The 24,948-nt window shown below is 41.5% G+C and overlaps 1 protein-coding gene and 1 non-coding gene across 2 annotated transcripts in view; one reads left to right on the top strand and one right to left on the bottom strand.

Moving 5' to 3' along the window:
* Nucleotides 1-15,451, bottom strand: part of SLAMF1 (signaling lymphocytic activation molecule family member 1) — a 41,442-nt gene extending 25,991 nt beyond the window's left edge. Inside the window, exons 1-3 of the mRNA XM_081491657.1 lie at nt 15,291-15,451; nt 4,139-4,480; nt 1,908-2,195 (exon numbers count right to left, since the gene is read on the bottom strand). Coding sequence (XP_081347783.1) covers nt 1,908-2,195; nt 4,139-4,480; nt 15,291-15,366 — 706 coding nt within the window. The 5' untranslated portion in view covers nt 15,367-15,451. The remainder of the gene's footprint in view (nt 1-1,907; nt 2,196-4,138; nt 4,481-15,290) is intronic.
* A 666-nt stretch (nt 15,452-16,117) lies between these two features.
* LOC145508074 (U6 spliceosomal RNA) lies at nt 16,118-16,227 on the top strand. The gene has a single exon (XR_014055341.1). It is a non-coding gene; the product is annotated as a U6 spliceosomal RNA (small nuclear RNA).
* The last annotated feature ends 8,721 nt before the right edge of the window (nt 16,228-24,948 follow it).

Raw genomic sequence — 24,948 nt, 5'->3', positions numbered from 1 at the left:
CTCACCATTTGATACTCCCTAGGGTTAGTTCTCTGGTAGTCTAGGGTCTTGGAGAGAGTGCTCCCTCTCCAAAGGCTCAGGGTTTGATCTCTGCTACATATCGGGCTTGGTCTGTGACACTTGAGATCCAATAGTAATCCAAACAGAAAACGATGCTCCCCATGGTATTGTTTTCAAAGGCTAGTTCTGACTTCTTGTAGAGAATCGACTGCAGGGGGCTAAGGGTGGCAGCAGGGAGACCAAGAAGACGGCTACTGTAGAAATCCAGGTGAAAGAGGACAGTAGCTGGAATCAGGGTGTTAGCTCTGTGATGGTGCACTTTGGTATCCCTCTCAGCACGGGCGCAGTGTCTGCGGGGACTCTGAGTGGAGTTGCGGGGTGCAGGCACCCGAGATCAGGGTCAGGCAGGGATGAAGGGCCTGTGATCCCCTCGAGTTTACATTCTGTAAACTCTACACTCATGAAAGACTGCTTTCTTGATCCCACCAGCGCGTTCTGAATAGCTGTGGGCAGGGAGAAAGGTCGGAACTTGGGGAGAACCTCTGAATATGGTTCATGTGCAAGGTAGGCAAGCAGCCAGACACCTCATATAAGTGGACAGGTGGCCGACTCTGACATGAGTGGCTGGGGGAGACAACATGCAGTTAGTGAGACTCACCAAGGAGCTCTCAGATGCAGAAGGCAGGTGGATTTCCCCAGCAGTCCATCTGGAATACCTCAGGGGAGTTGCTGACTGGACATGTTATGCTGAAGGGCATGACCTCGCTGGATTCCCCTGTCCCTAGATCCTTGGTTATCTGGAAAAGCCTTCCAAGTATACATCAAGTCTACTGTGGGCAAGAGTCTCCTTAGAATGATTCCTGTTTACCCTCAGTGTATGCAGAAGGAAGAATGTCAGGGCACAGGTAATGCCTGGCAGGGCCAGCACACTAGTTCTTCTGTCCCTAAACCTACCTGAGGCACGGACACAAGATCTTAGTGAAAAGGCTCAGTGGTCTATCCTGTTTCCAATCTCAAGTGGTGAGATGGGCTTACTTAATCATCCCTTCCTTCCTTTTGATAACAGAATAATGATGCTTTATCTTTCCAGAGAAAGATTAGTCAGAAGATCTAGGTTTAGGTTCTGACTACCATCTATAAGCTGAAGAAACTTGAGAAGCATTCTTACAGGCTATGAGCTTCAAGTTCCTAACTTGTAACAAAATGAGGATGATGACAACACTTATCTGATAAGGCCATTGTGAGGAACAAAAGAGATCATATAGTTGAAATGCTTTGTCAACAATAAAGTGCTATATGACCTGCCACTTTCCCAAGCTTCACAGTTGAGGTCTTAGTCAGAGATCTGACTCCCCTGACCCTCTCACCTGCTGTGGGAGTCACAGTCCATTTCATAAAACGTTCCCCTTTGTTACATCTTGCTTTTCATTATTGAGCACATGTGTGTCATGTCTTATCTGGACAGCAGAGGTTGTATGTCATATCTGTTCTCAATTTCCTACAGCACAGGTGACTGATAAATACTTATTAATGGTGTAGAACCATCCCACTGTTAGTGGAGTGTGAGCTTGGAAGTCAGGACCTGCCGCCCACACTCCCTTACCCCACCAGCCTTGTAGGCTGGCGCCAAGGCAGGAGGGGAGGGGAAGGTTCACCCAGGGCTCTGGGTCTAGTTCCATCATTTCTCACCAGTTTTTTCAACTATGAATGGAGCATAACAACACCTTGCCCATTATGAACAGTGGCCACTCACTGAATGCACATGGGAGGCTTTTACAAACCATAGAGAAAATATAAAGTGTTGTTTCCAAGGTGAAGGCCATGGCTATAGAAGCAGAGCATTGGTCCAGGTGGGGACTGAGTCCATATCATTAATGTGGCATAACAGCTGCCTCTCAGACACTTACCTGGGGGACTGGAGCTGCAACTGGACCAAGGGATGAAGGTCTGAGAGCTGTTGCTGATGGGGTTGCTCACAGTGCAGATGTAGACGTTGTTGGCAAGCTGAGGGCCAAGAGTGAGAGATAGGAGGTGGGGGGAGCTGTTGGTGGGACTCAGCAGGGAGGTGCCTGCTTCCTCATTCCAGTGGTAAGTCACATGGTCCCCTTTCTCCACCATGCAGGCCAGCATGAGACTGCAGTTCCCACCTTCCTGGGTGGAGTTCAACACCTTAATTTGCGGAGTGGAGACCTGCTCTGTCAAGAGGGGGAGGAAGGGAGCCATCACTAAAATGAATCCTCTGGAATGGTGATTTAACCTTTTTGTTTGAAAAAATGCAACCTAACAGCATCTTTCCCTCCCTATGGATCTGCTTTGTAATATATTTCTAGCAGGAACCTACTACTTTGCACCTTCCCTCCAGCTACTGCCCCTCTATACTCCTTTCCAGGACCAGGGATAAAACAGAGAAGAGAAATCCTGTCTTTCAGTTCCCTCCCACCAATAGTGTTAGGGCTCCCCTTGCATTCCTCTTGTTTCTAACTTAGGTTGCTCTCCTGTATTCCATCTGGGGAGTTTGCTCTCAGCTAATTCCCCCGTGGGTTTTAATGTCCTTGGCTAAAGTGTTACCTTCTATATCTAAAAGAATGACTTTTCAGTGGTGGGATTTCATCTGTACTCTGTGTGTGTGTGTGTGTGTGTGTGTGTGTGTGTGTGTGTATAGTAAGTGCTTTCAGATGTCTGAACTTGGGATAGCCACAGGCTTCACCAAACTTTTTCACTCTAATGATGCAAAATTGACAAGGTGAAAGGGAAAGTCCTATTTATTTAGCAACTACTATAGGACAGGCAGAATACTAGAATTTCACATTCATCTTGTTCTTTAATCTTTTCAACAACTTTCTCAACAATTATTATCCTAGTTCTAATTATTCTCATCTTATAGATGAGGAAACTGAGTCCCAGAGAGGTAGAGTGTCTTACATAATGCCACTCAACTTCTAACAACCAAGTTGAGATCTGAAACTATGTCTGTCTGATTTCAAAATCCAGCCTCTTTCTTTGACTTGAGAGAATACCATGGTTTCAGAGAACATATTTTCTAAGGTGAGAATTTAATCATAAAATATGATAAGATGTGACAAAGACGGTGAACTGTTCTAGAAAACCAATGTGTAATCTTTGTGCTTACGGCAGCCTTGCCCTGGGGACACTACTGGAATGATCAGAATGCCCTGATACCTGGTGAAGGGCTGTGGGAATTCTGCAGACGTTGGAAGGGAAGATACCCAGGGAAGGCCGGGGAGGGAATTGCTGACTTGTGGTACCTGAGGATTTTAAAGAAACATTGTGTGTATGGGGCTTTCTGACCCATCTTCAGAGATAAGAAAATCACTGTGAAAAAGCAGAACACCACACATGGCTGCCTGGGAATTCAAAGGAGCTTTGGGACTGAAGAGACAAACTCTGGGTGCATTCAAGAGGGGCTGGCAGTTAAAGAGGCTCAAAAAAAACACAAAACACCCCACTGGCCTTGAATTCAGATGGACCTAGGTTTTAGTTGAAGTTCTGCAACTAGGCAATTTTTTTTTTTTTTTTTTTTTTATAACCAGGGCCTTTGTTTAAGTGAGAAAACTATGCTTCTTCCACCGGGTAGATGCAATCCTCTGCCAGGATGCAGGGCTTGGTGAGTGGTGTGTGGGCTGAGTTTCAGCTCTCCTTCTCCCAGGACCCCTAGTGTAGTGAACCACCTACGCAGATGTGAGTAGGCACGTGCAAACCACTTATCTCTTGATTTCAGTATCCTTGCCTATGAAAGAGAGATTTTGCTTGATCAGTGGTATTCAAACTTTCAAAAATCTGAAGAAAAACCCACTTTTTTCAAACAAAATCTTATTTGTAAATTGAGACTCTTGGGGCTCCAGGCCCTCTAGCATATAGGCAGCTGGGTTCCTTTCCTTTAGAAAATAGGGGTAAAGGTAACTAGTGCTAATCATCTATTACTAATGTGCAATTTGGGCCAAAAAAAAAAAAATTTGTGAACCTCTAAAACTTTTCCCTGAAACACTGTTTAACCCTAGACTGAGATGTCTTTCAAGTTGCTTCCAATTCTGAATACCCTTTGCTTCTGAGAGAAGCTTGAATTCTTAGGCAAGGCACTATGTGGTTTCTTGTGGGCCAAGGAAGCCGCCGTCATTACCATAGAGCTTCAGCTGCAGGCTAAAGTGCTGGACCGAGACATTTTCCTCCAGGCTCATAAAGTACCAGCCTGCATCCTCCTTCCTGCTCTTCAGGATCCTCAGGCTGAGGTTTTCCAGATGAAACTCATAGCCATCCTCCAGAGGACGTGGTGAGTCACCTTTCCGCAGATCTAGGGACACTATTTTCTTCTTGACAGTGTCTTTAGGTGATTCTGCCATTGTGACAAGGATGTGGATGCTCTTATTCATTCTCCTACTTATCTCCTCAGATGCCAGGGGCAACAGCACGCTGCTTCCCAGCTGCCCGAGAATCGTCTTTGTGGAACTGGTCAAGCCCTCACCTGTGGAAAGAAGGAGAGGGAAGTATCTTATCATAGAAGCCTTTCAGAATTACGTCCGTGCATCAGGAAAAACAGACTGGAGGATCTCTCTCTTCCTCTTGGTCAATCCCTGGGGTTGCCAGATCCTTAGTAGTTTATAAGGACTGTCATGAGGATCTCACTACATTCTCAGTATTTAAAAAATCCCAATGGAAGTCTTGTGATAGAGCTGTTATAGACAACTAGAATACTTGGTCTCTATGATCTAGGAGGGAATTCTATCAACTCAGATTTACAGTTAAGGCACCTAAGGCATAGAGAAGTTAAATGACATGCCTAAAGTCATATAACTAGTAACTAGATTAATTCCTCAGCCAGACTTCTCACCACCACTGGATACAATAAGTCCCCTACATATGAACATTCAATTTGCAAACTTTGAAAGATGTGAACGTGCCCTTATATGCCAACCGTCTACTGTATTGTGCTATTTTACTTTTTAAGGTACTATATTATAAGATTAAAAATGTTTTCTTTTAATTTTTTTAATATTTTTAACACCAAAAACTTTTGTATTCGGGTATAGCTAGTTAACAATGTTGTGATAGTTTCAGGTGAACAGTGAAGGGACTCAGCCATACATTTACATGTATCCATTCTCCCTCAAACCCCCCTCCCATCCAGGCTGGCACATAACATTGAGCAGAGTTCCATGTGCTATACAACAGTTACTTTGTTGGTTATCCATTTTAAATATAGCAGTGTGTGACCAAGTGGGCTTTATCCCAGGGATGCAAGGATTCTTCAATATCCACAAATCAATCAATGTAATACACCACATTAACAAATTGAAAGATAAAAACCATATGATTATCTCAATAGATGCAGAGAAAGCCTTTGACAAAATTCAATATCCATTTATGATAAAAACCCTCCAGAAAGCAGGAATAGAAGGAACATATCTCAACATAATAAAAGCTATATATGACAAGCCCACAGCAAACATTATCCTCAATGGTGAAAAATTGAAAACATTTCCCCTAAAGTCAGGAACAAGACAAGGGTGCCCACTCTCACCACTACTATTCAACATAGTTTTGGAAGTTTTGGCCACAGCAATCAGAGCAGAAAAAGAAATAAAAGGAATCCAGATTGGAAAAGAAGAAGTAAAACTCTCACTGTTTACAGACGACATGATCCTCTACATAGAAAACCCTAAAGACTCCACCAGAAAAATACTAGAGCTATACAATGAATATAGTAAAGTTGCAGGATATAAAATCAACACACACAAATCCCTTGCATTCCTATACACTAACAATGAGAAAACGGAAAGAGAAATTAAGGAAACAATTCCATTCACCATCTCAACGAAAAGAATAAAATATTTAGGGATATATCTACCTAAAGAAACAAAAGACCTATATATAGAAAACTACAAAACACTGGTGAAAGAAATCAAAGAGGACACAAATAGATGGAGAAATATACCATGTTCATGGATCGAAAGAATCAATATAGTGAAAATGAGTATACTACCCAAAGCAATCTATAGATTCAATGCAATCCCTATCAAGCTTCCAACGGTATTCTTCAGAGAACTAGAACAAATAATTTCACAATTTGTATGGAAATACAAAAAACCTCGAATAGTCAAAGCAATCTTGAGAAAGAAGAATGGAACTGGAGGAATCAACCTGCCTGACTTCAGTCTCTACTACAAAGCCACAGTCATCAAGACAGTATGGTATTGGCACAAAGACAGAATTACAGATCAATGGACCAAAATAGAAAGCCCAGAGATAAATCCATGCACCTATGGACATCTTATCTTCGACAAAGGAGGCAAGAATACACAATGGAGAAAAGACGATCTCTTTAACAAGTGGGGCTGGGAAAACTGGTCAACCACTTGTAAAAGAATGAAACTAGAACACTTTCTAACACCATACATAAAAATAAACTCAAAATGGATTAAAGATCTAAACGTAAGACCAGAAACTATAAAACTCCTAGAGGAAAACATTGGCAAAACACTCTCCGACATAAATCACAGCAGGATCCTCTATGACCCACCTCCCAGAATATTGGAAATAAAAGCAAAAATCAACAAATGAGACCTAATTAAACTTAAAAGCTTCTGCACAACAAAGGAAACTATAAGCAAGGTGAAAAGACAGGCTTCAGAATGGGAGAAAATACTAGCAAACGAAGCAATGGACAAAGAATTAACCTCAAAAATATACAAGCTACTCCTGCAGCTCAGTTCCAGAAAAATAAACGACCCAATCAAAAAGAGGGCTAAAGAACTAAACAGACATTTCTCCAAGGAAGACATACAGATGGCTAACAAACACATGAAAAGATGCTCAACATCACTCACTATCAGAGAAATGCAAATCAAAACCACAATGAGGTACCATTTCACGCCCGTCAGAATGTCTGCTATCCAAAAGTCTACAAGCAATAAATGCTGGAGAGGGTGTGGAGAAAAGGGAACCCTCTTACACTGTTGGTGGAAATGCAAACTAGTATAGCCACTATGGAGAACAGTGTGGAGATTCCTTAAAAACCTGGAAATAGAACTGCCATATGACCCAGCAATCCCACTGCTGAGCATACACACTGAGGAAACCAAAATTGAAAGAGACATGTGTACCCCAATATTCATCGCAGCACTATTTGCAATAGCCAGGACATGGAAGCAACCTAGATGTCCATCAGCAGATGAATGGATAAGGAAGCTGTGGTACATATACACAATGGAATATTACTCAGCCATTAAAAAGAATACATTTGAATCAGTTCTAATGAGGTGGATGAAACTGGAGCCTTTTATACAGAGTGAAGTAAGCCAGAAAGAAAAACACCAATACAGTATACTAATGCATATATATGGAATTTAGAAAGATGGTAACGATAACCCTGTATGCGAGACAGCAAAAGAGACACAGATGTATAGAACAGTCTTTTGGACTCTGTGGGAGAGGGCAAGGGTGGGATGATTTGGGAGAATGGCACTTAATCATGTATATTATCATATGTGAAACGATTCACCAGTCCAGGTTCGATGCATGATACAGGGTGCTCGGGGCTGGTGCACTGGGATGACTCAGAGGGATGGGATGGGGAGGGAGGTGGGAGGGGGGTTCAGGATGGGGAACACATGTACACCCATGGGGGATTCATGTCAGTGTATAGCAAAACCAATAAAATATTGTAAAGTAATTAGCTTCCAATCGAAATAAATAAATTTATATTAAAAAACAATAAATATAGCAGTGTGTACATGATCTTCTCAAAATGCTTTTTTATGTGTTTGTTTTTAAAGTATTATTTGTGTGAAAAAATCATCAACCTAGTACAGTCCAGTACTATATAGCCGATTGTGTTAGTTGAGTACCTAGGCTAACTTTGCTGGACCTACAAACAAATACGATTTATGAGCAAACTGGACTTATGAGCTCCCTCTCGGAATGTAACTCATTCACACGTAGAGGATTTAACCCTTTCATACATAGGGGACTTACTCATATATAGTATGAAGGAAGGAAGTTAACTGAAACTAATTCTGAACTTGTGAGCCCAAGAGACCAAGTTTACAGAAGCATCATTTCAAGTGAGAAGGAAAGAGAAAAGTCTAAGGGATGTGGAGTCAGGGAGGAGGTGAGCCTGTGGAATCTTATCTCTCCAAAAAGCCGTTGAGATATTTAATAATGCTGAGGGAGAGAAATTATTTTATTTCTCTTTTTTAAAAATGCCGAGCCAAAAAAAAAAAAAGCTCCAAACCTTTCAAACCAATGTAAGGGATCCTACTGCTGACTTTTTAACACCTCCTCTCTCCTCAAACCCACAACCTCAGTTGATGAACCTGCCTCTCATTTCACTGAAAAAGGAAAAGAAACAAAAGAGAACTTCCATTTGTTCCCACTACCAAGTCAACCTACGTACTTGGATGGATGGTCTCTGCTTTTGGGTAAGGCTAGCCTCTTCCTTCATGGAGCACTCACCCACTTCAAGGCTTTGCTCCTGCAACTTCTGCCACCCCTTGCATCATCAATTTTGTTATTGTTATGGTACACTGTGGGTTATTTCTATTAACACCCGACATACCAACATGTAATTTTCCTTATCTTAAAAACCCTGATCCCAGGTCCATCCCCAGCCAATTCCCCATTTCTCTGTTTTCCTTTATCCTAAAGTTCTTTAATGTGTATTTATCCCTTCTGTTCCCATATCCTGACTTATTTTTCCTTGTACTCACTCCAAATAAGCCTTCTTCTTTACCCCTCACTAGAACCACTCTTGTCAAGGTCAATGTATACCCCATGATACTAAGTCAATTCTAAACCTTCATCTTGTTTTCTCAAGAGTGCTGAGAAAGTTCACATCCCTCCGTTGAAACACTGTCTTCACTTGGCCCAGAGAACAATACACTCTCATGGTTTTCTTCCTATTTCATTGGCTGCCCTTTCTCAGTCTCCTTGACTGAAACCTTCTGCTCTTAAAAACCTATAAAATTGGAGCATTCCAGGGATCAGTACTCAGACTTCTTCTCTTTCCCAGCCACACTTATCTATTAATAGTTGCATAGTTTGACAGGTTTCTGGAATGCTTCCAGAGATGTATCTCCCATCCAAATCCTTCACTGTACTCCAAACTGCCTACACAATTGGTATTGGTGTTTGGGGGTCTAAAGGACATCTTAGACTTAGCAAATGAACTCTTGATTCTATAGCGTCTTCTGCAAACAACATTACAATTCCCAGGCCAAAACACTGGAATCACCCTTGACTCCTTTCTTCCTTTCATATTCCATAATCAGTCTATCAGCAAATCCTGTTGGCTCTGCCTTCAAAATATATCTGGCACCTGAGAACTTCCAACCCTCTTCATTTCTACTACCATCATCACAGGCCTGGCTCTTCTTTTGTCTTCCAACAAATCTTCCTGCATCTATACAATGGACAGAGAAACCTTTTAAAACTATGTCAGATTTTGTCTCTCAAAATCCATAGTCCTTGTTATGGCTTCAAAGATTCTGAATAACCCAGTCCCTCATACCTCTCTGACTGCATCTCCTGTCCACTCTTCGCTCACTACACTATGGCCACACCAGCTCCAACTGGTCCATAACTCATCCAGAGCATTCTCATCTCATAGCTTTTGCATTTATTGTTCTCTCTCTTTCTGGAAATCTCTTCTCTTACGTATCTAAAAAGCTCATACTCTCATTTTCTTTCAGATTTCTGCTCAAAAAAATCATCTTTTCTGAAAGACCTGCTCTGATGATCCTATCTATCCTATCCTATCCTTTCTTGCTGCACTTATCACTGTCTGATGTTATACTGTATATTTGGTCATTTTTATTTTTGTCTCCCGCCCTACTAGAATGCCAACTTCTCAAGAGGAAGAAGTTCATGTTGTTCACTGTTTTTACCCTAGGACCTACAGCAGTGATTGGCATGTAATAGGTTTTAAATAAATATCTGTTCAATTGATGAATGCTGAAAGCCATGTTACCTGACTAAAATCTCTCTTATTTAGCTTTGACCCATATGTGGCTGAACTTAATAACTGAACTTGATCATAAGCTAATGTTCATAAAAGAAGGAGCCCATGACTCAGAGAGAGCACAGATTGTTCTAGTTGATAAGAAAGTCAAAAGAGTACAATAAAACTGTCTGCTTAAATAATGCAGACACCTAGAGAAGGCACAATTAGCTTGTGGTTAAGATGGGTTGTTGGAAATTTGGGCAAACAGATTCAGATGTACTTGATTGCAAAATGCTTTGATATCCTGCAAAGGGCCCTGCTGATATCAGACTAGAGATTTAAAGGTTGGGAAAAAGAAAAATTAGGATTTGAATGGTTGGCTCTCGTAAGTTTCTTTTCCTATGCTATGTGACTTGTGGGATCTTAGTTCCCCAACCAGGGATTGAACTCCAGCCCCTAGCAGTGAAAGCACTGAGTCCTAACCACTGAATTGCTAAGGAATTCCTGGCACATAACTATTAAGGAATGGTGGAAATACAATTAGCATTTGTTCTTTTGCATATTTCTATTAAATCAACTCTTGAAACAGAGTGCCTAATTAAACAGTTACTTAATTTATTAGACAAGGAATGCTATTCTTGGTGCTGATATTGTTATTTTTATGAAGATATATAAGAGAACATATTGAAATCCCTTCTAGTCGCACTTATGATACCTAGCTGTCCAAATAATGTACATATAATACCCAAGAGAGTAACCTCTTGAATCCTGAACCTAAACTTATACCAATAAAGGAATGGCAGAAAACTAGAACCATCCATGCAAGTAGAAATATCACATGGTATACAGTCCCCCTAAATTGAACATAGAAGTCATATAGGTAAGCATATGTACATTTTTTTCTGGGAGCATATCCATGAATGTCACTTCTCAAAGGAGTCTGGGCTTCAAATCAAGGTTGAGAATTACCATCACACTGTTGATTTTTTTTAGATCAATTTTGATATGGAGAAGAAAAAAATGCAAATGATACCTATTTATAGACCGTAAGCCTCCACCCTCTCTTGTGTCCTGTGTGTCCTTTCCACCCACCTAATCCAACAGAATTTTTACACCGTGGTTGCTTTTGGAATTTAGAAATGGAAGGGAGCCAGGGGAAGAGGAGACAGAGGATGGGGCAAGAAGTAGCCAAAAAAAGAAAAAAAATTAAAAAAAATTTTAAATAAAAGAAGAGGTTAAGAGGGAAAGAAAGAGAGGGCAGATGAGAATGACAGGATGAATAGTTTAAGCAGACTTGGTCATGGGGAATGGAATCAAAACTTCATTAAGAACAGACCCTCACATACCGCAACCCACATAAAGAATGATGATGTAACAACTGAGTGTGTGAGTGGCTGGGTCTGTAGGGGGTGTGTGACCTCATTGACACCTGAACAAGAGTGGAAAAACAAGTGGGGACTTTAAAGTGGTTCATAAAACCCTTCAAGTAGAGTACCAGCTCCTGAAACATCCTACTGCCTGATGAGTGTTTTCCAGTGGGTTTGTGATTCAGTCAGACCCTGTTTACTAAAAGAGTCTGGAGGAAACATTTGTAGCTGTTAACACCAACTCACTTTCCTTCCAGGGCAATTCTACTTAGAAAGCTGAGTGATTCACATAAGCCCATGGATATTTTCCTGAAATTAGTAGCATTTAGCCAACCCTTTCATAAGATGGGACTCTACCTAATGATAACCTTTTTTGGTGGGGGGAACCCCTGACACTGGGCATCTTGCTACGGCATTTCTTTCAGGTAGGACTCAGAGCCCTCATAGTTCTTATGGGAAATCTGGGCTCACAAAGAAAAGATAATGTGTCTAAGTCTCCTTTTGAAATTGAAGTCCCGTCAGGTGTTCTTCTAGTCCCATTCCTTGATGCTGCTGGGTCTTTCTATCTTAGAATATTTGCGCTTACTGTTCCCCAGCCTGAAAGTCTGTCACTGCCCTTTATTTGCCCGGCTAACTCCTTCTGTCCTTCAGGCCTCTACATTTTGCCCTTGGCTGTGATACGGTTTCTCTGCCATGTGCTCCCAGTGCACTTTGGGTCACTCCTTTCTTATCACCCATCACACTTTTAACTCTCGTTCAATGCTTTTTATCCTTATGCAATTACAAGCTTCTAAGAGTAGGGTCTGTGTCTATTTTGTTCACCACTGTAACAGGGAGACAAATCTCTCTTCAATACCCTTTTATACTGTTGAAGTTTTATAGACCTACGTAGGATACTCCTCCATAAACAAACTAGTTAACAAAAAATTAAATAAAAAAACTACATGATGAAAAATGTTTCTATCTACTTTCCAAATCCCGGATCAAATACTTCCATATGCCTTCTACTTCCTTCTCTGATTTATCCAACTTTTCTCACCTTTTGTGAATTCCTACATTTAATTTCAATTCAATTAAAATCAACTCATATGCTTCAATTATAGACAGCACATTCTAATTTTTACCATGGGACCTGGATACAAATTTTAGGATTCTCCTTCCTAAACATAAGCTTATCCAGTTTCATTCCTTGAGGCCTCTGGAGTCAAGCTGTATGATTAAGGAGAAATTACTAACTACTCTGTGCCTCTTTTTCCTCTTTTATAAAATCATAATGTAGCAATAACAACTCATAGAGTTGGTATAATTAAATGAATAATACACATAAAGCACTTACAAGTGTGTTTGATATATAGCAAGAAAATACTGTACATACTATAATTAATCATTCAACAAACATTTGTAGAAGGGCTCTCGTATGCCAGATTCTGTCCCAAGTTCTGGGCAGAGGCTGTGGTTGTTCATTTTACCCCTCACGTCACCTAGTGCCAGCCATACCATGTGTCCTTAATAAATAGTTGCTGAATGGAATTGTCCAAAGTCAATCTATGGATAAACCCACATAGCCCTGAAGTTCTGATTTCCAATCCAACACCAGAGATAGTGAAGTCAGTGGCGTTATGTCACAGTATTAAAACTTTTGAGAAATAAAAGTGCCTAGATCTAAATATTGGGGTAGAATGGGACAGTGAGTACACAAGATTGGGGAGAGTCTAGAATCACTCCCCTAACTGGCCCCTCACTTCTCCCCTTATGTGTGTGAAGGAAGTGGGGAAGAGCTGAATGAAGGAATAAAAAATCCTATTGGGGTAGATTCATCAGTTGTAACAGATGTACCACTCTGGTGGAAGATATTGATAATGGGAGAGGCTATGTGTATGTGGGGACCATGGGAAATCTCGTACTTTTCAATCATTTTCCTCTGAACCCAAAACTGCTTTGAAAAAGTGAAGCCTATTAAAAAATGTATCACTGGGGGAAATGGAGAATTCAGTTCACTGGGGGAAGGGACATGTACTTTTTTATTTTTACGGTTTTGACTGGGAATTGGAAGGTGAGCTGAGTAGAGATGGGAAGGGGAGTGGGTACTAATTTTACAAGAACTGGGCTTCTTGGTTGGGTAAATCTGTCATGGTTGACCTGTCCCATTTGCAAAGCATTTCTGTCTGGGTTTTATTGGGGTTTCACAAGAGAGTGCATGTTTAAAAATAAAAACAGTAAAATTTTTGTACATATTTCAGAGAAGACAATCGCAAGAAAGACGAACACTGCTGATTGGATAGACACGCCTTTAAAGGGCTGGACTCTGTCTTCCTAACCAGTGACCTCTGAAGCTTTGCCTGCAGTGGCTGTCAGTAGAACCTGAGATGCCAGGGCCAGGCTGACCAGCACAGGGATAGAAAAGTTCAGCTCACTGTTCAAACCCGTCACTCCTGATAGTCACAAGAAAGTATTCCAAAAACGGTGCAGTTGTGAATGGGGTGCCCCCAGGAAGGTTTGACTCTTCCTGAAGTGAAGTGTTAGTCGCTCAGTCATGTCTAACTCTTTGCGAACCCGTGGACTGTAGCCTGCCAGGCTCCATTGTCTATGGAATTCTCCAGGCAAGAATACTCGAGTGTGTCACCATTTTCTCATCCAGGAGATCTTCCTAACCCAGGGATCGAAGCTGGGTCTCCTGCATTGCAGGCAGGTTCTTTACCATCTGAGCCATCTCTTTATTATGGCTTAAAGTAGTTCCATATGGCTTTCTGAACCCTGAGTTCAGTTACTGCTCTCTGAGACCTTGGGCAGCAAGAGCCATCAGTCTGCCTGACTCTGAGGAAATGCAGGACCAAGGAAGAGCTATTCATCTGGGAATCTGTCAAAAGATCAATCTCAAGTGCAGCCCCTCAGATAACCTCAGCACATCTCTGGGCTTCTCCTGGAAAATTCCATAATGGATTTGCAGTCTTGAAAACCCCAAGAACAAAACATCCAGAGCCTCAGGATTTTCCCTCTTTCCCTAATGCTGCTTCCACTTTAGGCTGCCTCCCACAGTCTAAACAAAGTCTGAAGGTATTTAAGCAGAAAGGAGATGCTCATCCACTTCTTAGTGAGCCCAAAGTTTGCTCCTTGCTTGGCTTTTTCTTTCTCAAACACCTTTTCTCAAAGCTCTAAACAGAGTAGTTCACAAAACTACTAAACAGAGAATGCCAGCAAACCAGAAAGATACAAGCAGAGTCCAATTCCAAACACTTTGGCTCTACACTGCAGCTACCCTGACTTTGAGCATTCCTGATTTGCATTTCTCACTAACTGTAACCAGCCCTGGGCTCCAAAAATCCTGGCTCTTCCCCTCTTGCTGCCTTGGAACACTACTTCCAGGAAAGTAGCCACCAGCATGACCACACTGTGGCCACTATCTGTTCCCAACCATTGCCTGGGGTTTTCACTTTTACCCTCTCTTCCCGATACAGCCCTTTCTTGTAGGTGGACCATGTTTTTGGTGTGTCTGCTTGTGTGTGTGAAGATCCTCATCCAGGACAAGGCTGCAGGAGTAATTTTCTCCCAGAGCTACCCCCCTCCAGCTCATTCCCTTAGCCTGGGCCTTTGCCAGAAGGATACTCACACAAAACCAACCACTCAGCCAGGACTTTAACTGCAGCCTCTCACCCAGAGAGTTCGGTCTAGAATGTGACTGGTGTCTTTGACTGGAACTCCTGGTTTCCTTGGAAGCTAAGACTGGCACGGCTGAGCCTCGGACCCAGGAGCCCAGTAACTACAATCTTTCTTCCTCTTTGACAGAGGCAGGAGGAACTCAGTCTCTGAGGAAGAGGCAGCAGATCACAGCCCTCCCCCTACACCCCTGCCCCCTACCCGCTGCCAAATAACAACCCCTGGCCGCTGAGTTCTCTCTCTGTCTAGGTGGCTATAGCCGATTCCTGGTAGGTAATCCTAGGACCCAAGCCCTCAAAAAAATGAACACTTACCTGTTCTGCAATTCAGCTCAAACATCAGAGAGAAAAGCAGCAGGACATTCAAGGAGAGGAGCCCTTTGGGATCCATCAGCCAGTGAGGATAAGATAGGGAGTCTGGTGAGAGCCCGGCAGCTGCTTTCAGACACTAGCCAGAGCAGAGAGAGCTTCGCGTCAGCCAAGTGCTGCCTCTACTGTCTAGTTTATGCATCAGAAACCAGCAGGCTTCCTGTCTCTCGGGGGCTTTTTCTGCCTGTGCCTCGAGGATTGGTCATCTCTTTCAAGCCTTAAGTCACTCTGCTCTTCCCAAGAAGTCAGAGTCAGGTGCTTACACTGCAAGAGCCGGGAAGGAATCTGTGTAATCACCTCGGTCAAATGCCCAGCCTTGGTAGAAATGTCCTCCCCCCTCTCCCTTTCTTAGCTGTCTCCGGGAAAGGGATGTCAAGCCTCTCTGAGTGGTTCTGTCTGGTAACTCTTATTATAGTGCAAAAAAAAGATGTAGTTGTGTCAGGCTACCCCAGATTTGGATGGGTTAATTCAAGTTGTACTTGGATGATTGACTTTTTTAAAAAATTAATTTATTTTTCTGTTTTATGTCAAACCTCAAAACGAATCAGCCATAGGTATACAAATATCCGTTCCCTTTTGAAACTCCCTCCTATCTTCCTCCGCATCCCACCCCTCTAGGTTGATACAGTGCCCCTGTTTGGGTTTCCTGAGCCATACAGCAAATTCCCGTTGGCTATCTATTTTACATATGGCAATATAAGTTTCCATGTTACTCTTTCCATACATCTCAACCTCTCCTCCCCTCTCCTCATGTCCATAAGTCTATTCTCTATGTCTGTTTCTCCATTGTTGCCCTGTAAATAAATTTGGAATGATACAGAAAAGATTAGCATGACCCCTGCTCAAGGATGATTGACTTTTAATAGCTGATGGACATTTTACTTCTGGTTTGTTCCGTAATTTCAGAGAACATCTCTCCATGCAGTCAGGTCCTGGTGCCAAAATCACAGAGAGATGGAGGTGGGCAAGGGTGGGTCAGCTGGCAGAAACCCAATTTCCCTGCTGGGTACATTGCGGTAGAATTTAGTGAGCCCTATGTTGTGTTTGGAGGGGCTGCCTTATTTTAGAACTTGCAACTAATTTTTTTGTTGAGGGGAAGGGACTAAAACTGACGGAAGATCTTGTGCTTTTCCATAGTTAAGCAATAAATATGAAACACACTATTACTGGCTCACAAGGAGACTTTGAAATGCAATTGTAGCAGGTATTTTTTGTTTTTTGGCTATGCTAGGTCTTCATTGCTGGGCTTGGGCTTTCTCTAGCAGCGGTGAGCAGGGGCTTCTGAACCATGGTGTTCAGGCTTCTCTTGTCGCACAGCACAGGCTTCGGTAGCTGTGGTTCCAGTGCTCTAGGCATGTGGGCTCAGTCATTGTGGTTCACGGGCTTAGCTGCCCCATGGCATGTGAGATCTTCCCATACTCATGTCCCCTGCACCACAAGGTGGATTCTTACCCACTGGACCACCAGGGAAGCCCCTGTAACAGGTATTTTTAAAGTCCATATAACAGGTCAAAGTCACTTTCCAACAGGCCTCCCTAAGAGGATAAGGGTAATAAAAGCTGGTGACATAGTGAAAGTGCTCTTTATTCTCATCATTCCCCTTTCCACATACATAAACGCCTGACACCCAACTATCCTGCCCACAACAATACCCAGTGGTGTGCTGGAGTCAGCACACACATATCAACTCATGAGAGCCAGCTGTCCAAGTTTCAGAAATCTTAGGAGCTTGTTACTGATAAACATTATATTATTAAAAATTGAATTATATAAATTTACAATTAAATAAATTGCATCCAAAACTGAGGGAATTGAAAAAACTCATTACTTTTTAATTATTTTACATTTTACTATTCTCTATGCTCTTGAGAACATTACATCTATTGTATCTCTGTCATAGGAATAAAATATCTGATCATGGGTGCTGCTACACTGCTTTTCCCAGCTTTGCATTCAATGACATCATGCTGGTAGCTTGAAATCAGCCAGGGTGAGAGTATATATACCATGAAAAGAGGAAAATGATATAAATCAGAGTTTTGATTTATTGGGTTTTTTAAATATGTATTTATTTGGCTGCATTAGGTCTTAGTTGCGGCATGTGGGATCTTTCTTGTGGTGTATGGACTCGCAGTAGTTGCGTTGCTTGGGGTTAGTTGCTCTGTGGCATGTGGGGTCTTAGCATTCTGACCAGAGATCCAGCCCACATCTCCTGAATTGCAAGGTGCATTCTTAACCACTGGACCATGAGGGAAGTCCCTTGATTTATTGTTTTGCTAATTGTCTAGATGTAAGAAAGTGAGAAAAAGATTAAACTTAAAAGTGTGTCATGACTGTAGTTTTAATTGTGAAATACATACAAAATTGAGGAAATATTTTCTAGTATTTAAAAACTTTTATCTTATTCAGCATAAAGTCACTAGTGTCACAAATTATGTCCTCTATATGTCTTCACATTTCTTTAACTTAAAAAGAATTAACTGCAAGCAACAATTGAGAATGGAATAAAATACTTAAAAGTGTTGAGGAAAAAACTTATAATTATATAATTATTAATTATATAAATATAATTAGATCATTATAACCACCAACTTATAATTTTATGTATCCTGTGAAATTATTCTTCAAAAGTGAAGGAGAAATAAAGATATTTTCAGACAAACAAAGATGGAGGGAACTTGTTGCCATAGTTCTGACTTGTAAGGAATTTTACAAGAATTTCTTTAGAGAGAAGGAAAATAATAAAGGTCAGAAACTCAAATTTACTGAGGAAGAGCATCAGAGAAGGAATAAGTGAAGGTAAAAATAGAAGCTTTTATTTCTTTTATTCTTAATTGATCTAACAGAAAACTCATAGTTCAAAATAATAATAGGAACAATATATAAATAATATACCAAATTATGTATGCTTATGCATATGTCCTGTATATATATGCTTATATATAAGTGAAATAAATGACAGCAATGATACACAAGTCACGGGAGGGAGGAATTGGGATTATTTTGCTACTATTAAGTACTCATACTACCCATGAAGCAGTATAGTGTTATTTCAAACTGTGTTTGGATTAGTTGTAAATGTATATTCCAAAATCTATGGCAATCATTAAAAGAAGTTAAGAAAAAGTAGTACAACCGACATACTAAGAAAGGAGAAAAAATGAAATGTTACAAAACCTCAAGCAAAACCATAAAAGGCAGAAAAAGAATGGAAGACAAAAAGCACAACAAAGAATGAGGTTAACAAATAGAAAATAGTAACAAACATGGTAGATATTACCCCAACAATATCAGTAAACATTGTGTTGTTAATAGTCTAAATGAACCAATTAAGAGGCAGGGATTGTCAGAGTGCATCCAAAAACAAGACTTAACTATATGTCTTCAAGAAATCCACTTTAAATATAAACACATATAAAATTAAAAGTAAATGAATGGAAAAAGAAAACAAGTTAATACTAATCAAAAGAAAGCATATGTGGCTATATTAATTTCTGACAGGCAAGCCATCAAAGCAAGAAAAGCTATGAGGAATAAAGAGGAGTATTACATAATGACAAAGAAGTCTCCACAAAGACATAACAATCCTTAACATGTATGTACCTAACAACAGAGCTCAAATAATGAGGGAAAACTGTTAGAACTACAAGGAGGAAAAAAAAAACTATATATTTCCAACAAAATAGGATTTATCCCAGCTATGCAAGACTGGTTTAACATGTGAAAATCAATTAATCCATCATATCAACAGGCTAAAGAAGAAGACTCACATGATCATATTAATAGATGCAGAAAAACATTTGACAAAATTGAACAGGTTTTCATGATAAAAATTCTCTACCAGCTAGAAATGGGGGAAGGGGAATTTCCCAATTTGATAAAGAATATCCACAAAATCCTATAGTTAAGCCGTCAAGTTTGTGGTAATTTGTTATAGCTGCTTTGTTACAGCTGTCACAGGAAACTACTTTAAAACCTAAGGGGCAAAGTGACTAACCTAAGGTTTGCAGTTGTTAACTTGGTACACCAAGCTGCTTTGTCAGCTATAAAGAACAGACTCTGACAGATCAACAACAAAAGATACACCGGTTATAATGCTTTGTATTTACAGAGTCATATTCAAAAGGCTTCTCATTCACGACCTTATATGATCTTCACAACAGCCCTATGAAGGAGATAGAGCTGGTGGTGGTGTAAGCAGGGTTTGAACTAAACATGGGAATCCTGACTCTGGATCAAGATCTCTTTCTCTTCCCCTGGAGTATACTCATTATCCCCATGAATATTCAAGTGGGTAGGAGGAGGGAAATTCTGCCAGCTGAGCTCCCTAGCTGTGTGGGGCTTCCACATACATAATTTCATTAATCTTTGTGACAGTAAAAAGTAGGCATAATTATCACTGTTTTACAGATTGAGGTGCCTAGCTGCTAAGTAACTTGTTTAATGACTCAGAGCCCAAAAATGGAAGGATTGGATTCAATCCTAATTTGACTCCAGAGTTTGTGCTCTAGCTACTTACCATATCACTTCTATTACACTGGACAAGAATCCTAACCGATCTTCAAGCTTATGTTGATCAATAGCGCATTATCCATGGAACCTTCCATTTGGCACAGAGACAGGCATAGGCAACAGGAACTCATCTGGATGAGTACAATTTCTGCCCCACACATTCATCACTTGTCACAAAGCACCACTTCCTTCCCTTTGCCTATGTGGAGCCCCTCCCTGAGAGCAAGGAGGACCATGTGTCTGTGAAAAAAAACCCTCTGCAAACAATCTCAGGTGGGCTGCACAATGAGGTCATCTTTTGCTCTTAAACAGGACAGTATAAATATCCCCCCGAGACTTGCTACTCTCTCTTCTGACACTTTACGGTGAGAGATGGCAAAGTGACCTGCCTGAAGGTTCCTGGTTCTGGACTGCCCCTGAGCATTCCAGCTTACCAGCCAATGACCACGCTCTGGTCTCTGACCAGAGGCTCCTATAATATAAGCCAGCCCCGCAGGGAAGGGCCACTGAGAAGCAGTCCAGACCACCCGGCCACTTGGAGCCCATCATGAGTTCATTTATCTGGATAAGTGAAAAAAAAAACCAAAACAAAAACCCCACAAAAGCAAAATGAAAGCATGAAATTCCCCCAAACTCTGAAACATCTCCTAGGAGACCTGATTGCAGAGTCTAAAACTGGCCTGGGGAAAGCACTGGGAAAAACACCCTGGGGTCCGCCTTGTGGGGTGAGATGAGGAAGCTCACTGGGGACAGGTGTCTGATATGGAGGCTGAGCAGACCAGTGTACCAAACAGCCTGCCATGGCCCGGGGTTGTAGGGTTGAGGGGAGACGGGGGCGAAAACGAGACTATGAGGTGGCTGTCACTCAGATCTAGACCCAGGTTTTATCCAGCATCTTTCCCCTGAGAACTCAGGAAGTTACCTTCCTGAGCAGATCGATGTGCCCAGGCTCAAGAAGGGGAGCTGGGTACATAGCCCAGAACAGTCTGTGATGATGCCCACTGGCAGTGCCTTCTGACCCTTACCTGATCTGTGCTACTCAGATTGCCCACTTCAAGGCTTTTTACCAGGTTTCCCACATCAGTGCCTTCTCTAGAGTCCAGATCTGGTTCAGAGCACTGGAGTCTGGAGGTTGAGGAGAGAGATCAATGAGCATATGTAATCTGAGGATTTTCTCTCCGAACTCTTCCCACTTCCCTGATGCTTTTGCCATTGTTCCAGACCTCAGAGCCAAGGTATGAAAATCTCTCCCTTTCTGAGACCTTTTTGGAACTTGACCCTGAACGTCTCATGTCCCTGAAGTCTCCGCAGCTCTTTGAGAAGCATTCTTGGTAGGGTTGGGGGTACTCTTTAATGTCCCTCAAATTGCCCTACATGGCAGCCATGTAGTTTGCTAGCTTGCTTTCTACAGGCATAAGCCACTAGAAAGAGGGAAATGCCCTTATCAGCCCACACCTTCTAGGAAGGAACAAGCCTCAGGAACCAGTAATAGTGGCTGTTGAGGCACCAACCTCAAACCTTTTCTTGTGCACCAAAAACTGCCTCCCATAACTCTGATCCACCTCTCTCTCTCTCTCTTGCTGCACTGGGTCTTCCTTGTGACACTCTGCTCTTCATTGCAGCTCGTGGGCTCTAGAACACACAGCTCAGTAGTTGTGGCATGCAGGCTTAGTTGCCCTGCAGCATGTGGGATCTTGGCTCCCTGATCAGGTGTTGAACCCACATCCCCTGCATTGGAAGGTGAATTCTTAACCACTGGACCACCAGGGAAGTCCCTGATCTACCTTCTTAGACAAGAGAGATAGATATGACAATATTTGCAAAGTACTCTAGAAACCCTGAATAATCACTGTCAGCCTTATTCTTCCCTCTATACAAAGCTCAACCCAAGGCCTCATCCTCAGTCATTCTGGAAGGCTCTTTGGTACACCTACTGAGCACTTCTCCTGCAAAGGTTGGCAAGGAGCAAAATGCTCCTTTCTCTCTGAATAGATCCAGTCTCCAACCACCGTGGCTTCCCTGAGAGAGAGAGCTGGGGAATGAGCACTGCACCTTCTGTGAGGTCATTCAGTGATTGTCTGAGATGCTAATGGGCCATGTATGCAGCTCAGAACAGAGATTCCTGTGTCGTCATGCCAATGAGGTGGGCTGACCTGAAGCGAGTCCAGGGAAAAGGGAGAAGTTAGGATACTAGTTGAGTTCTGAGAAAGTTAGTCTCTTTCCTCTTACATATGTAGCCCCTAGAACTAATATATTGGCTGACCCACCTGTTTGATTGTATTTATTTCCCAATAAAAGAAGGGCTCTTAAAGGCAGCAAACAAAACAAAAAAAACCAACAATGAGCTATAGACTCGAAAGCTTCAGTGAAGACTCTAGCTGGGGTCACTGGAGAGCACAATGAATTATGCGGACACCCCCAGATGAAGGATGGTAGAGGAAGTTTAGTAGCTTCCTCTTCTCCATCCACTTGCTTGCTCCAACACTAACCGTGAGAAAACCATTCCACTGGGTTAAAATATAATGACTTCAAACGTTCCTTTTTCATGTAATTGGATGAGGACTAACACATTTAATTATCAACCACTTGAATTATTTTATCAGATATCACTACTAGTCAAGAGTAGAATATTTAGGAAGTGGAGTTTTTAAATATTAGGATTCTGTCTCCTCTTTTAAAAATTGCAAATATAGCACAATATTGAAGAAAAAATTTTAAAGAAAGAAAATAAAATCTTCCATAGTTTCCTAGCCTTGTCACAACTTTTCAAGTTTGCAAATCTCCTCTAAATCTTTGTTTATAAGGTGCTAGAGTGACTGGTTCAGAATTTCGGCTCGGCATTTGCAGTAACGTGGTTGTCATACTGAGTGAAGTAAGTCAGAGAAGGAGAAATTTTGTATGATATCCCTTATATGTGGAATCTAAAAAGAAATGATACAAATGAGCTTACCCACAAAACAGAAACAGACTCACAGACTTAGAGAATGAACGTATGGCTTCCAAGGAATGGGAGAAGGTTGGGGGGAAGGAATAGCTAGGGAGTTTGGTTGTGGCTCAGCTGGTAAACAATCTGCCTGCAATGCAGGAGACCTGGGTTTGATCCCTGGGTTGGGAAGATCCCCTAGAGAAGGTAAAGGCTGCCCACTCCAATATTCTGGCCTAGAGAATTCCATGGACTATATAGTCCATGGGGTTGCAAAGAGTCGGACACGACTGAGCGACTTTCACTTTCACACTTTCACTTTGGGATGGACATGTACACACTACTACATTTAAAATGGGTAACCAGTGAGGACCTACTGTATAGCACATGGAACTCTGCTCAATATTATTCGGCAGCCTGGATGGGAGGGGGTTTTGGGGAAGGATGGACACATGCATATGTATGGCTTAGTCCCTTTGCTAGTCACTGGAAACAATCACAACATCTGTAGGCTGAAGCCCAATACAAAATAAAAGGTTTTAGAAAGTTAAAAGAAAGAACTCAGTTCTGTAGTCAGACAGACCTGAGGTTAAGTCCCTAGTCTGTTATTTATAAATCATGTGACTTTGGCAAGTTATCTAATCTCTCTAAGCCTTTCTTTCTTCATCAGTAGCAGAGTTAAGATGAACGACCACCTCATGGGGTTGTTGGGAGAACTAAAAGACATTAATTCAAGTAAAATGTCCAGCACAGTATTTGGTGGGCATTTTGCATTTGGCGTCAGTCATTTTCATTATTTCTTGAAAGTAGGTGTAAGTGATTAAATGATGAATCTCAAATAGCTGCAGCAGGTGAGGCATAGGGAGTACTACCTGTGGTCAAGACCAGGGACCATCCACAGAGACCTGGAACAGAATGTGCTTCATGCCATTTGGAAAGGAACATCATTCCTGGACTTCTTCATAAGACTGATGGTAAATTTCCAGCATAAATTAGAGACAAAGCACGTGATGAACCATTAAGAACTTTTAGCAATTGAAGACAGAAAGATAAATCTTCTGCAATCAATATTTAAAAGCCCTGTTATAAAGCAAGCAAAAATTCTCAAAACAGACTATCACATTTGATCAAGAAAAATATCAGTGTATAAAACAGAACAGGAACAATAAAATAAAATATGACTCAGAACTGAAAATGTAAAACAGAATGAAAATGTGAACTGAACCCTTAGCTACACCTGATACAGTTTTGCAAAACTCATGTGTGAGAGGATTTGAAGCCAATATCAAAATCACCCAGTATAATAACTGCATTTATTATTTATTTCAACTGTAACTGTATAAAATATCTATAGGGTTCTTATTCTTATCCTGTAGTGTGGGTTTGGTCACCTCAACTTATTCTTTTGCTGTATTATGAAATTTCAATTAAAAATGCCTTTGGGTATCATCATAAGTAAACATCTGATAGTTGGGCTGTGTGCATGTGTGCTAAGTTGCTTCAGTCGTGCCCAACACTTTGTGACCCTATGGGCTGCAGTCCGTCAGGCTCCTCTGTCCATGGGATTCTCTAGGCAAGAATACTGGACTGGGTTGCCATGCCCTCTTCCAGGGGATCTTTCAGACCCAGGGATCGAACCCGCATCTCTTATGTATCCTGCATTGACAGGTGAGTTCTTTACTGCTAGTGCTTCCTGGGAAGCTCTGATAGTTGGGCTACTTCCAAATAATTACAGTCAAGATGCAGGTGCACAGTATACAGATGGTGGAAGCAATACTCCTTGCTGTGCAGTGGCTTAAGTGAAGTAGTTTCTTGCTGCGGTGGGCTGCTCTTTCTATAAGCACATATGTAACTAAAATGACAGGAATGCACATATTTTTGCTTTTTTTAATTTAACATAATACATAAAAATGTATTGCTATATCTGTTGCTTAGTTTATGAACACAGACTTCTTTATTTCCTCCGTGTGAAGATAATGTATTCTTTTTATTAATAATTGGTGGATAATTTCTTAGCAAAGTTGTGCTGGTTTCTGCTATACAACAGTGAGAATCAGCTGTGTCTATATATCCTGTCCCTCTTAAGCCTCCCTGCCACCCATCCTCATCCCACCCCTCTAGGTTGTCACAGAGCTCCACTACAGGGAGCACGGGTTCCATCCCTGGTCA

Source organism: Giraffa tippelskirchi, chromosome 5, assembly GCF_054371585.1.
Source record: "Giraffa tippelskirchi isolate mGirTip1 chromosome 5, T2T-mGirTip1v1.2.pri, whole genome shotgun sequence".
NCBI classification, from domain to species: domain Eukaryota; kingdom Metazoa; phylum Chordata; class Mammalia; order Artiodactyla; family Giraffidae; genus Giraffa; species Giraffa tippelskirchi.
Note: the sequence above shows the minus strand (reverse complement) of the source record. Positions and strands in the feature narration are given on the sequence as shown.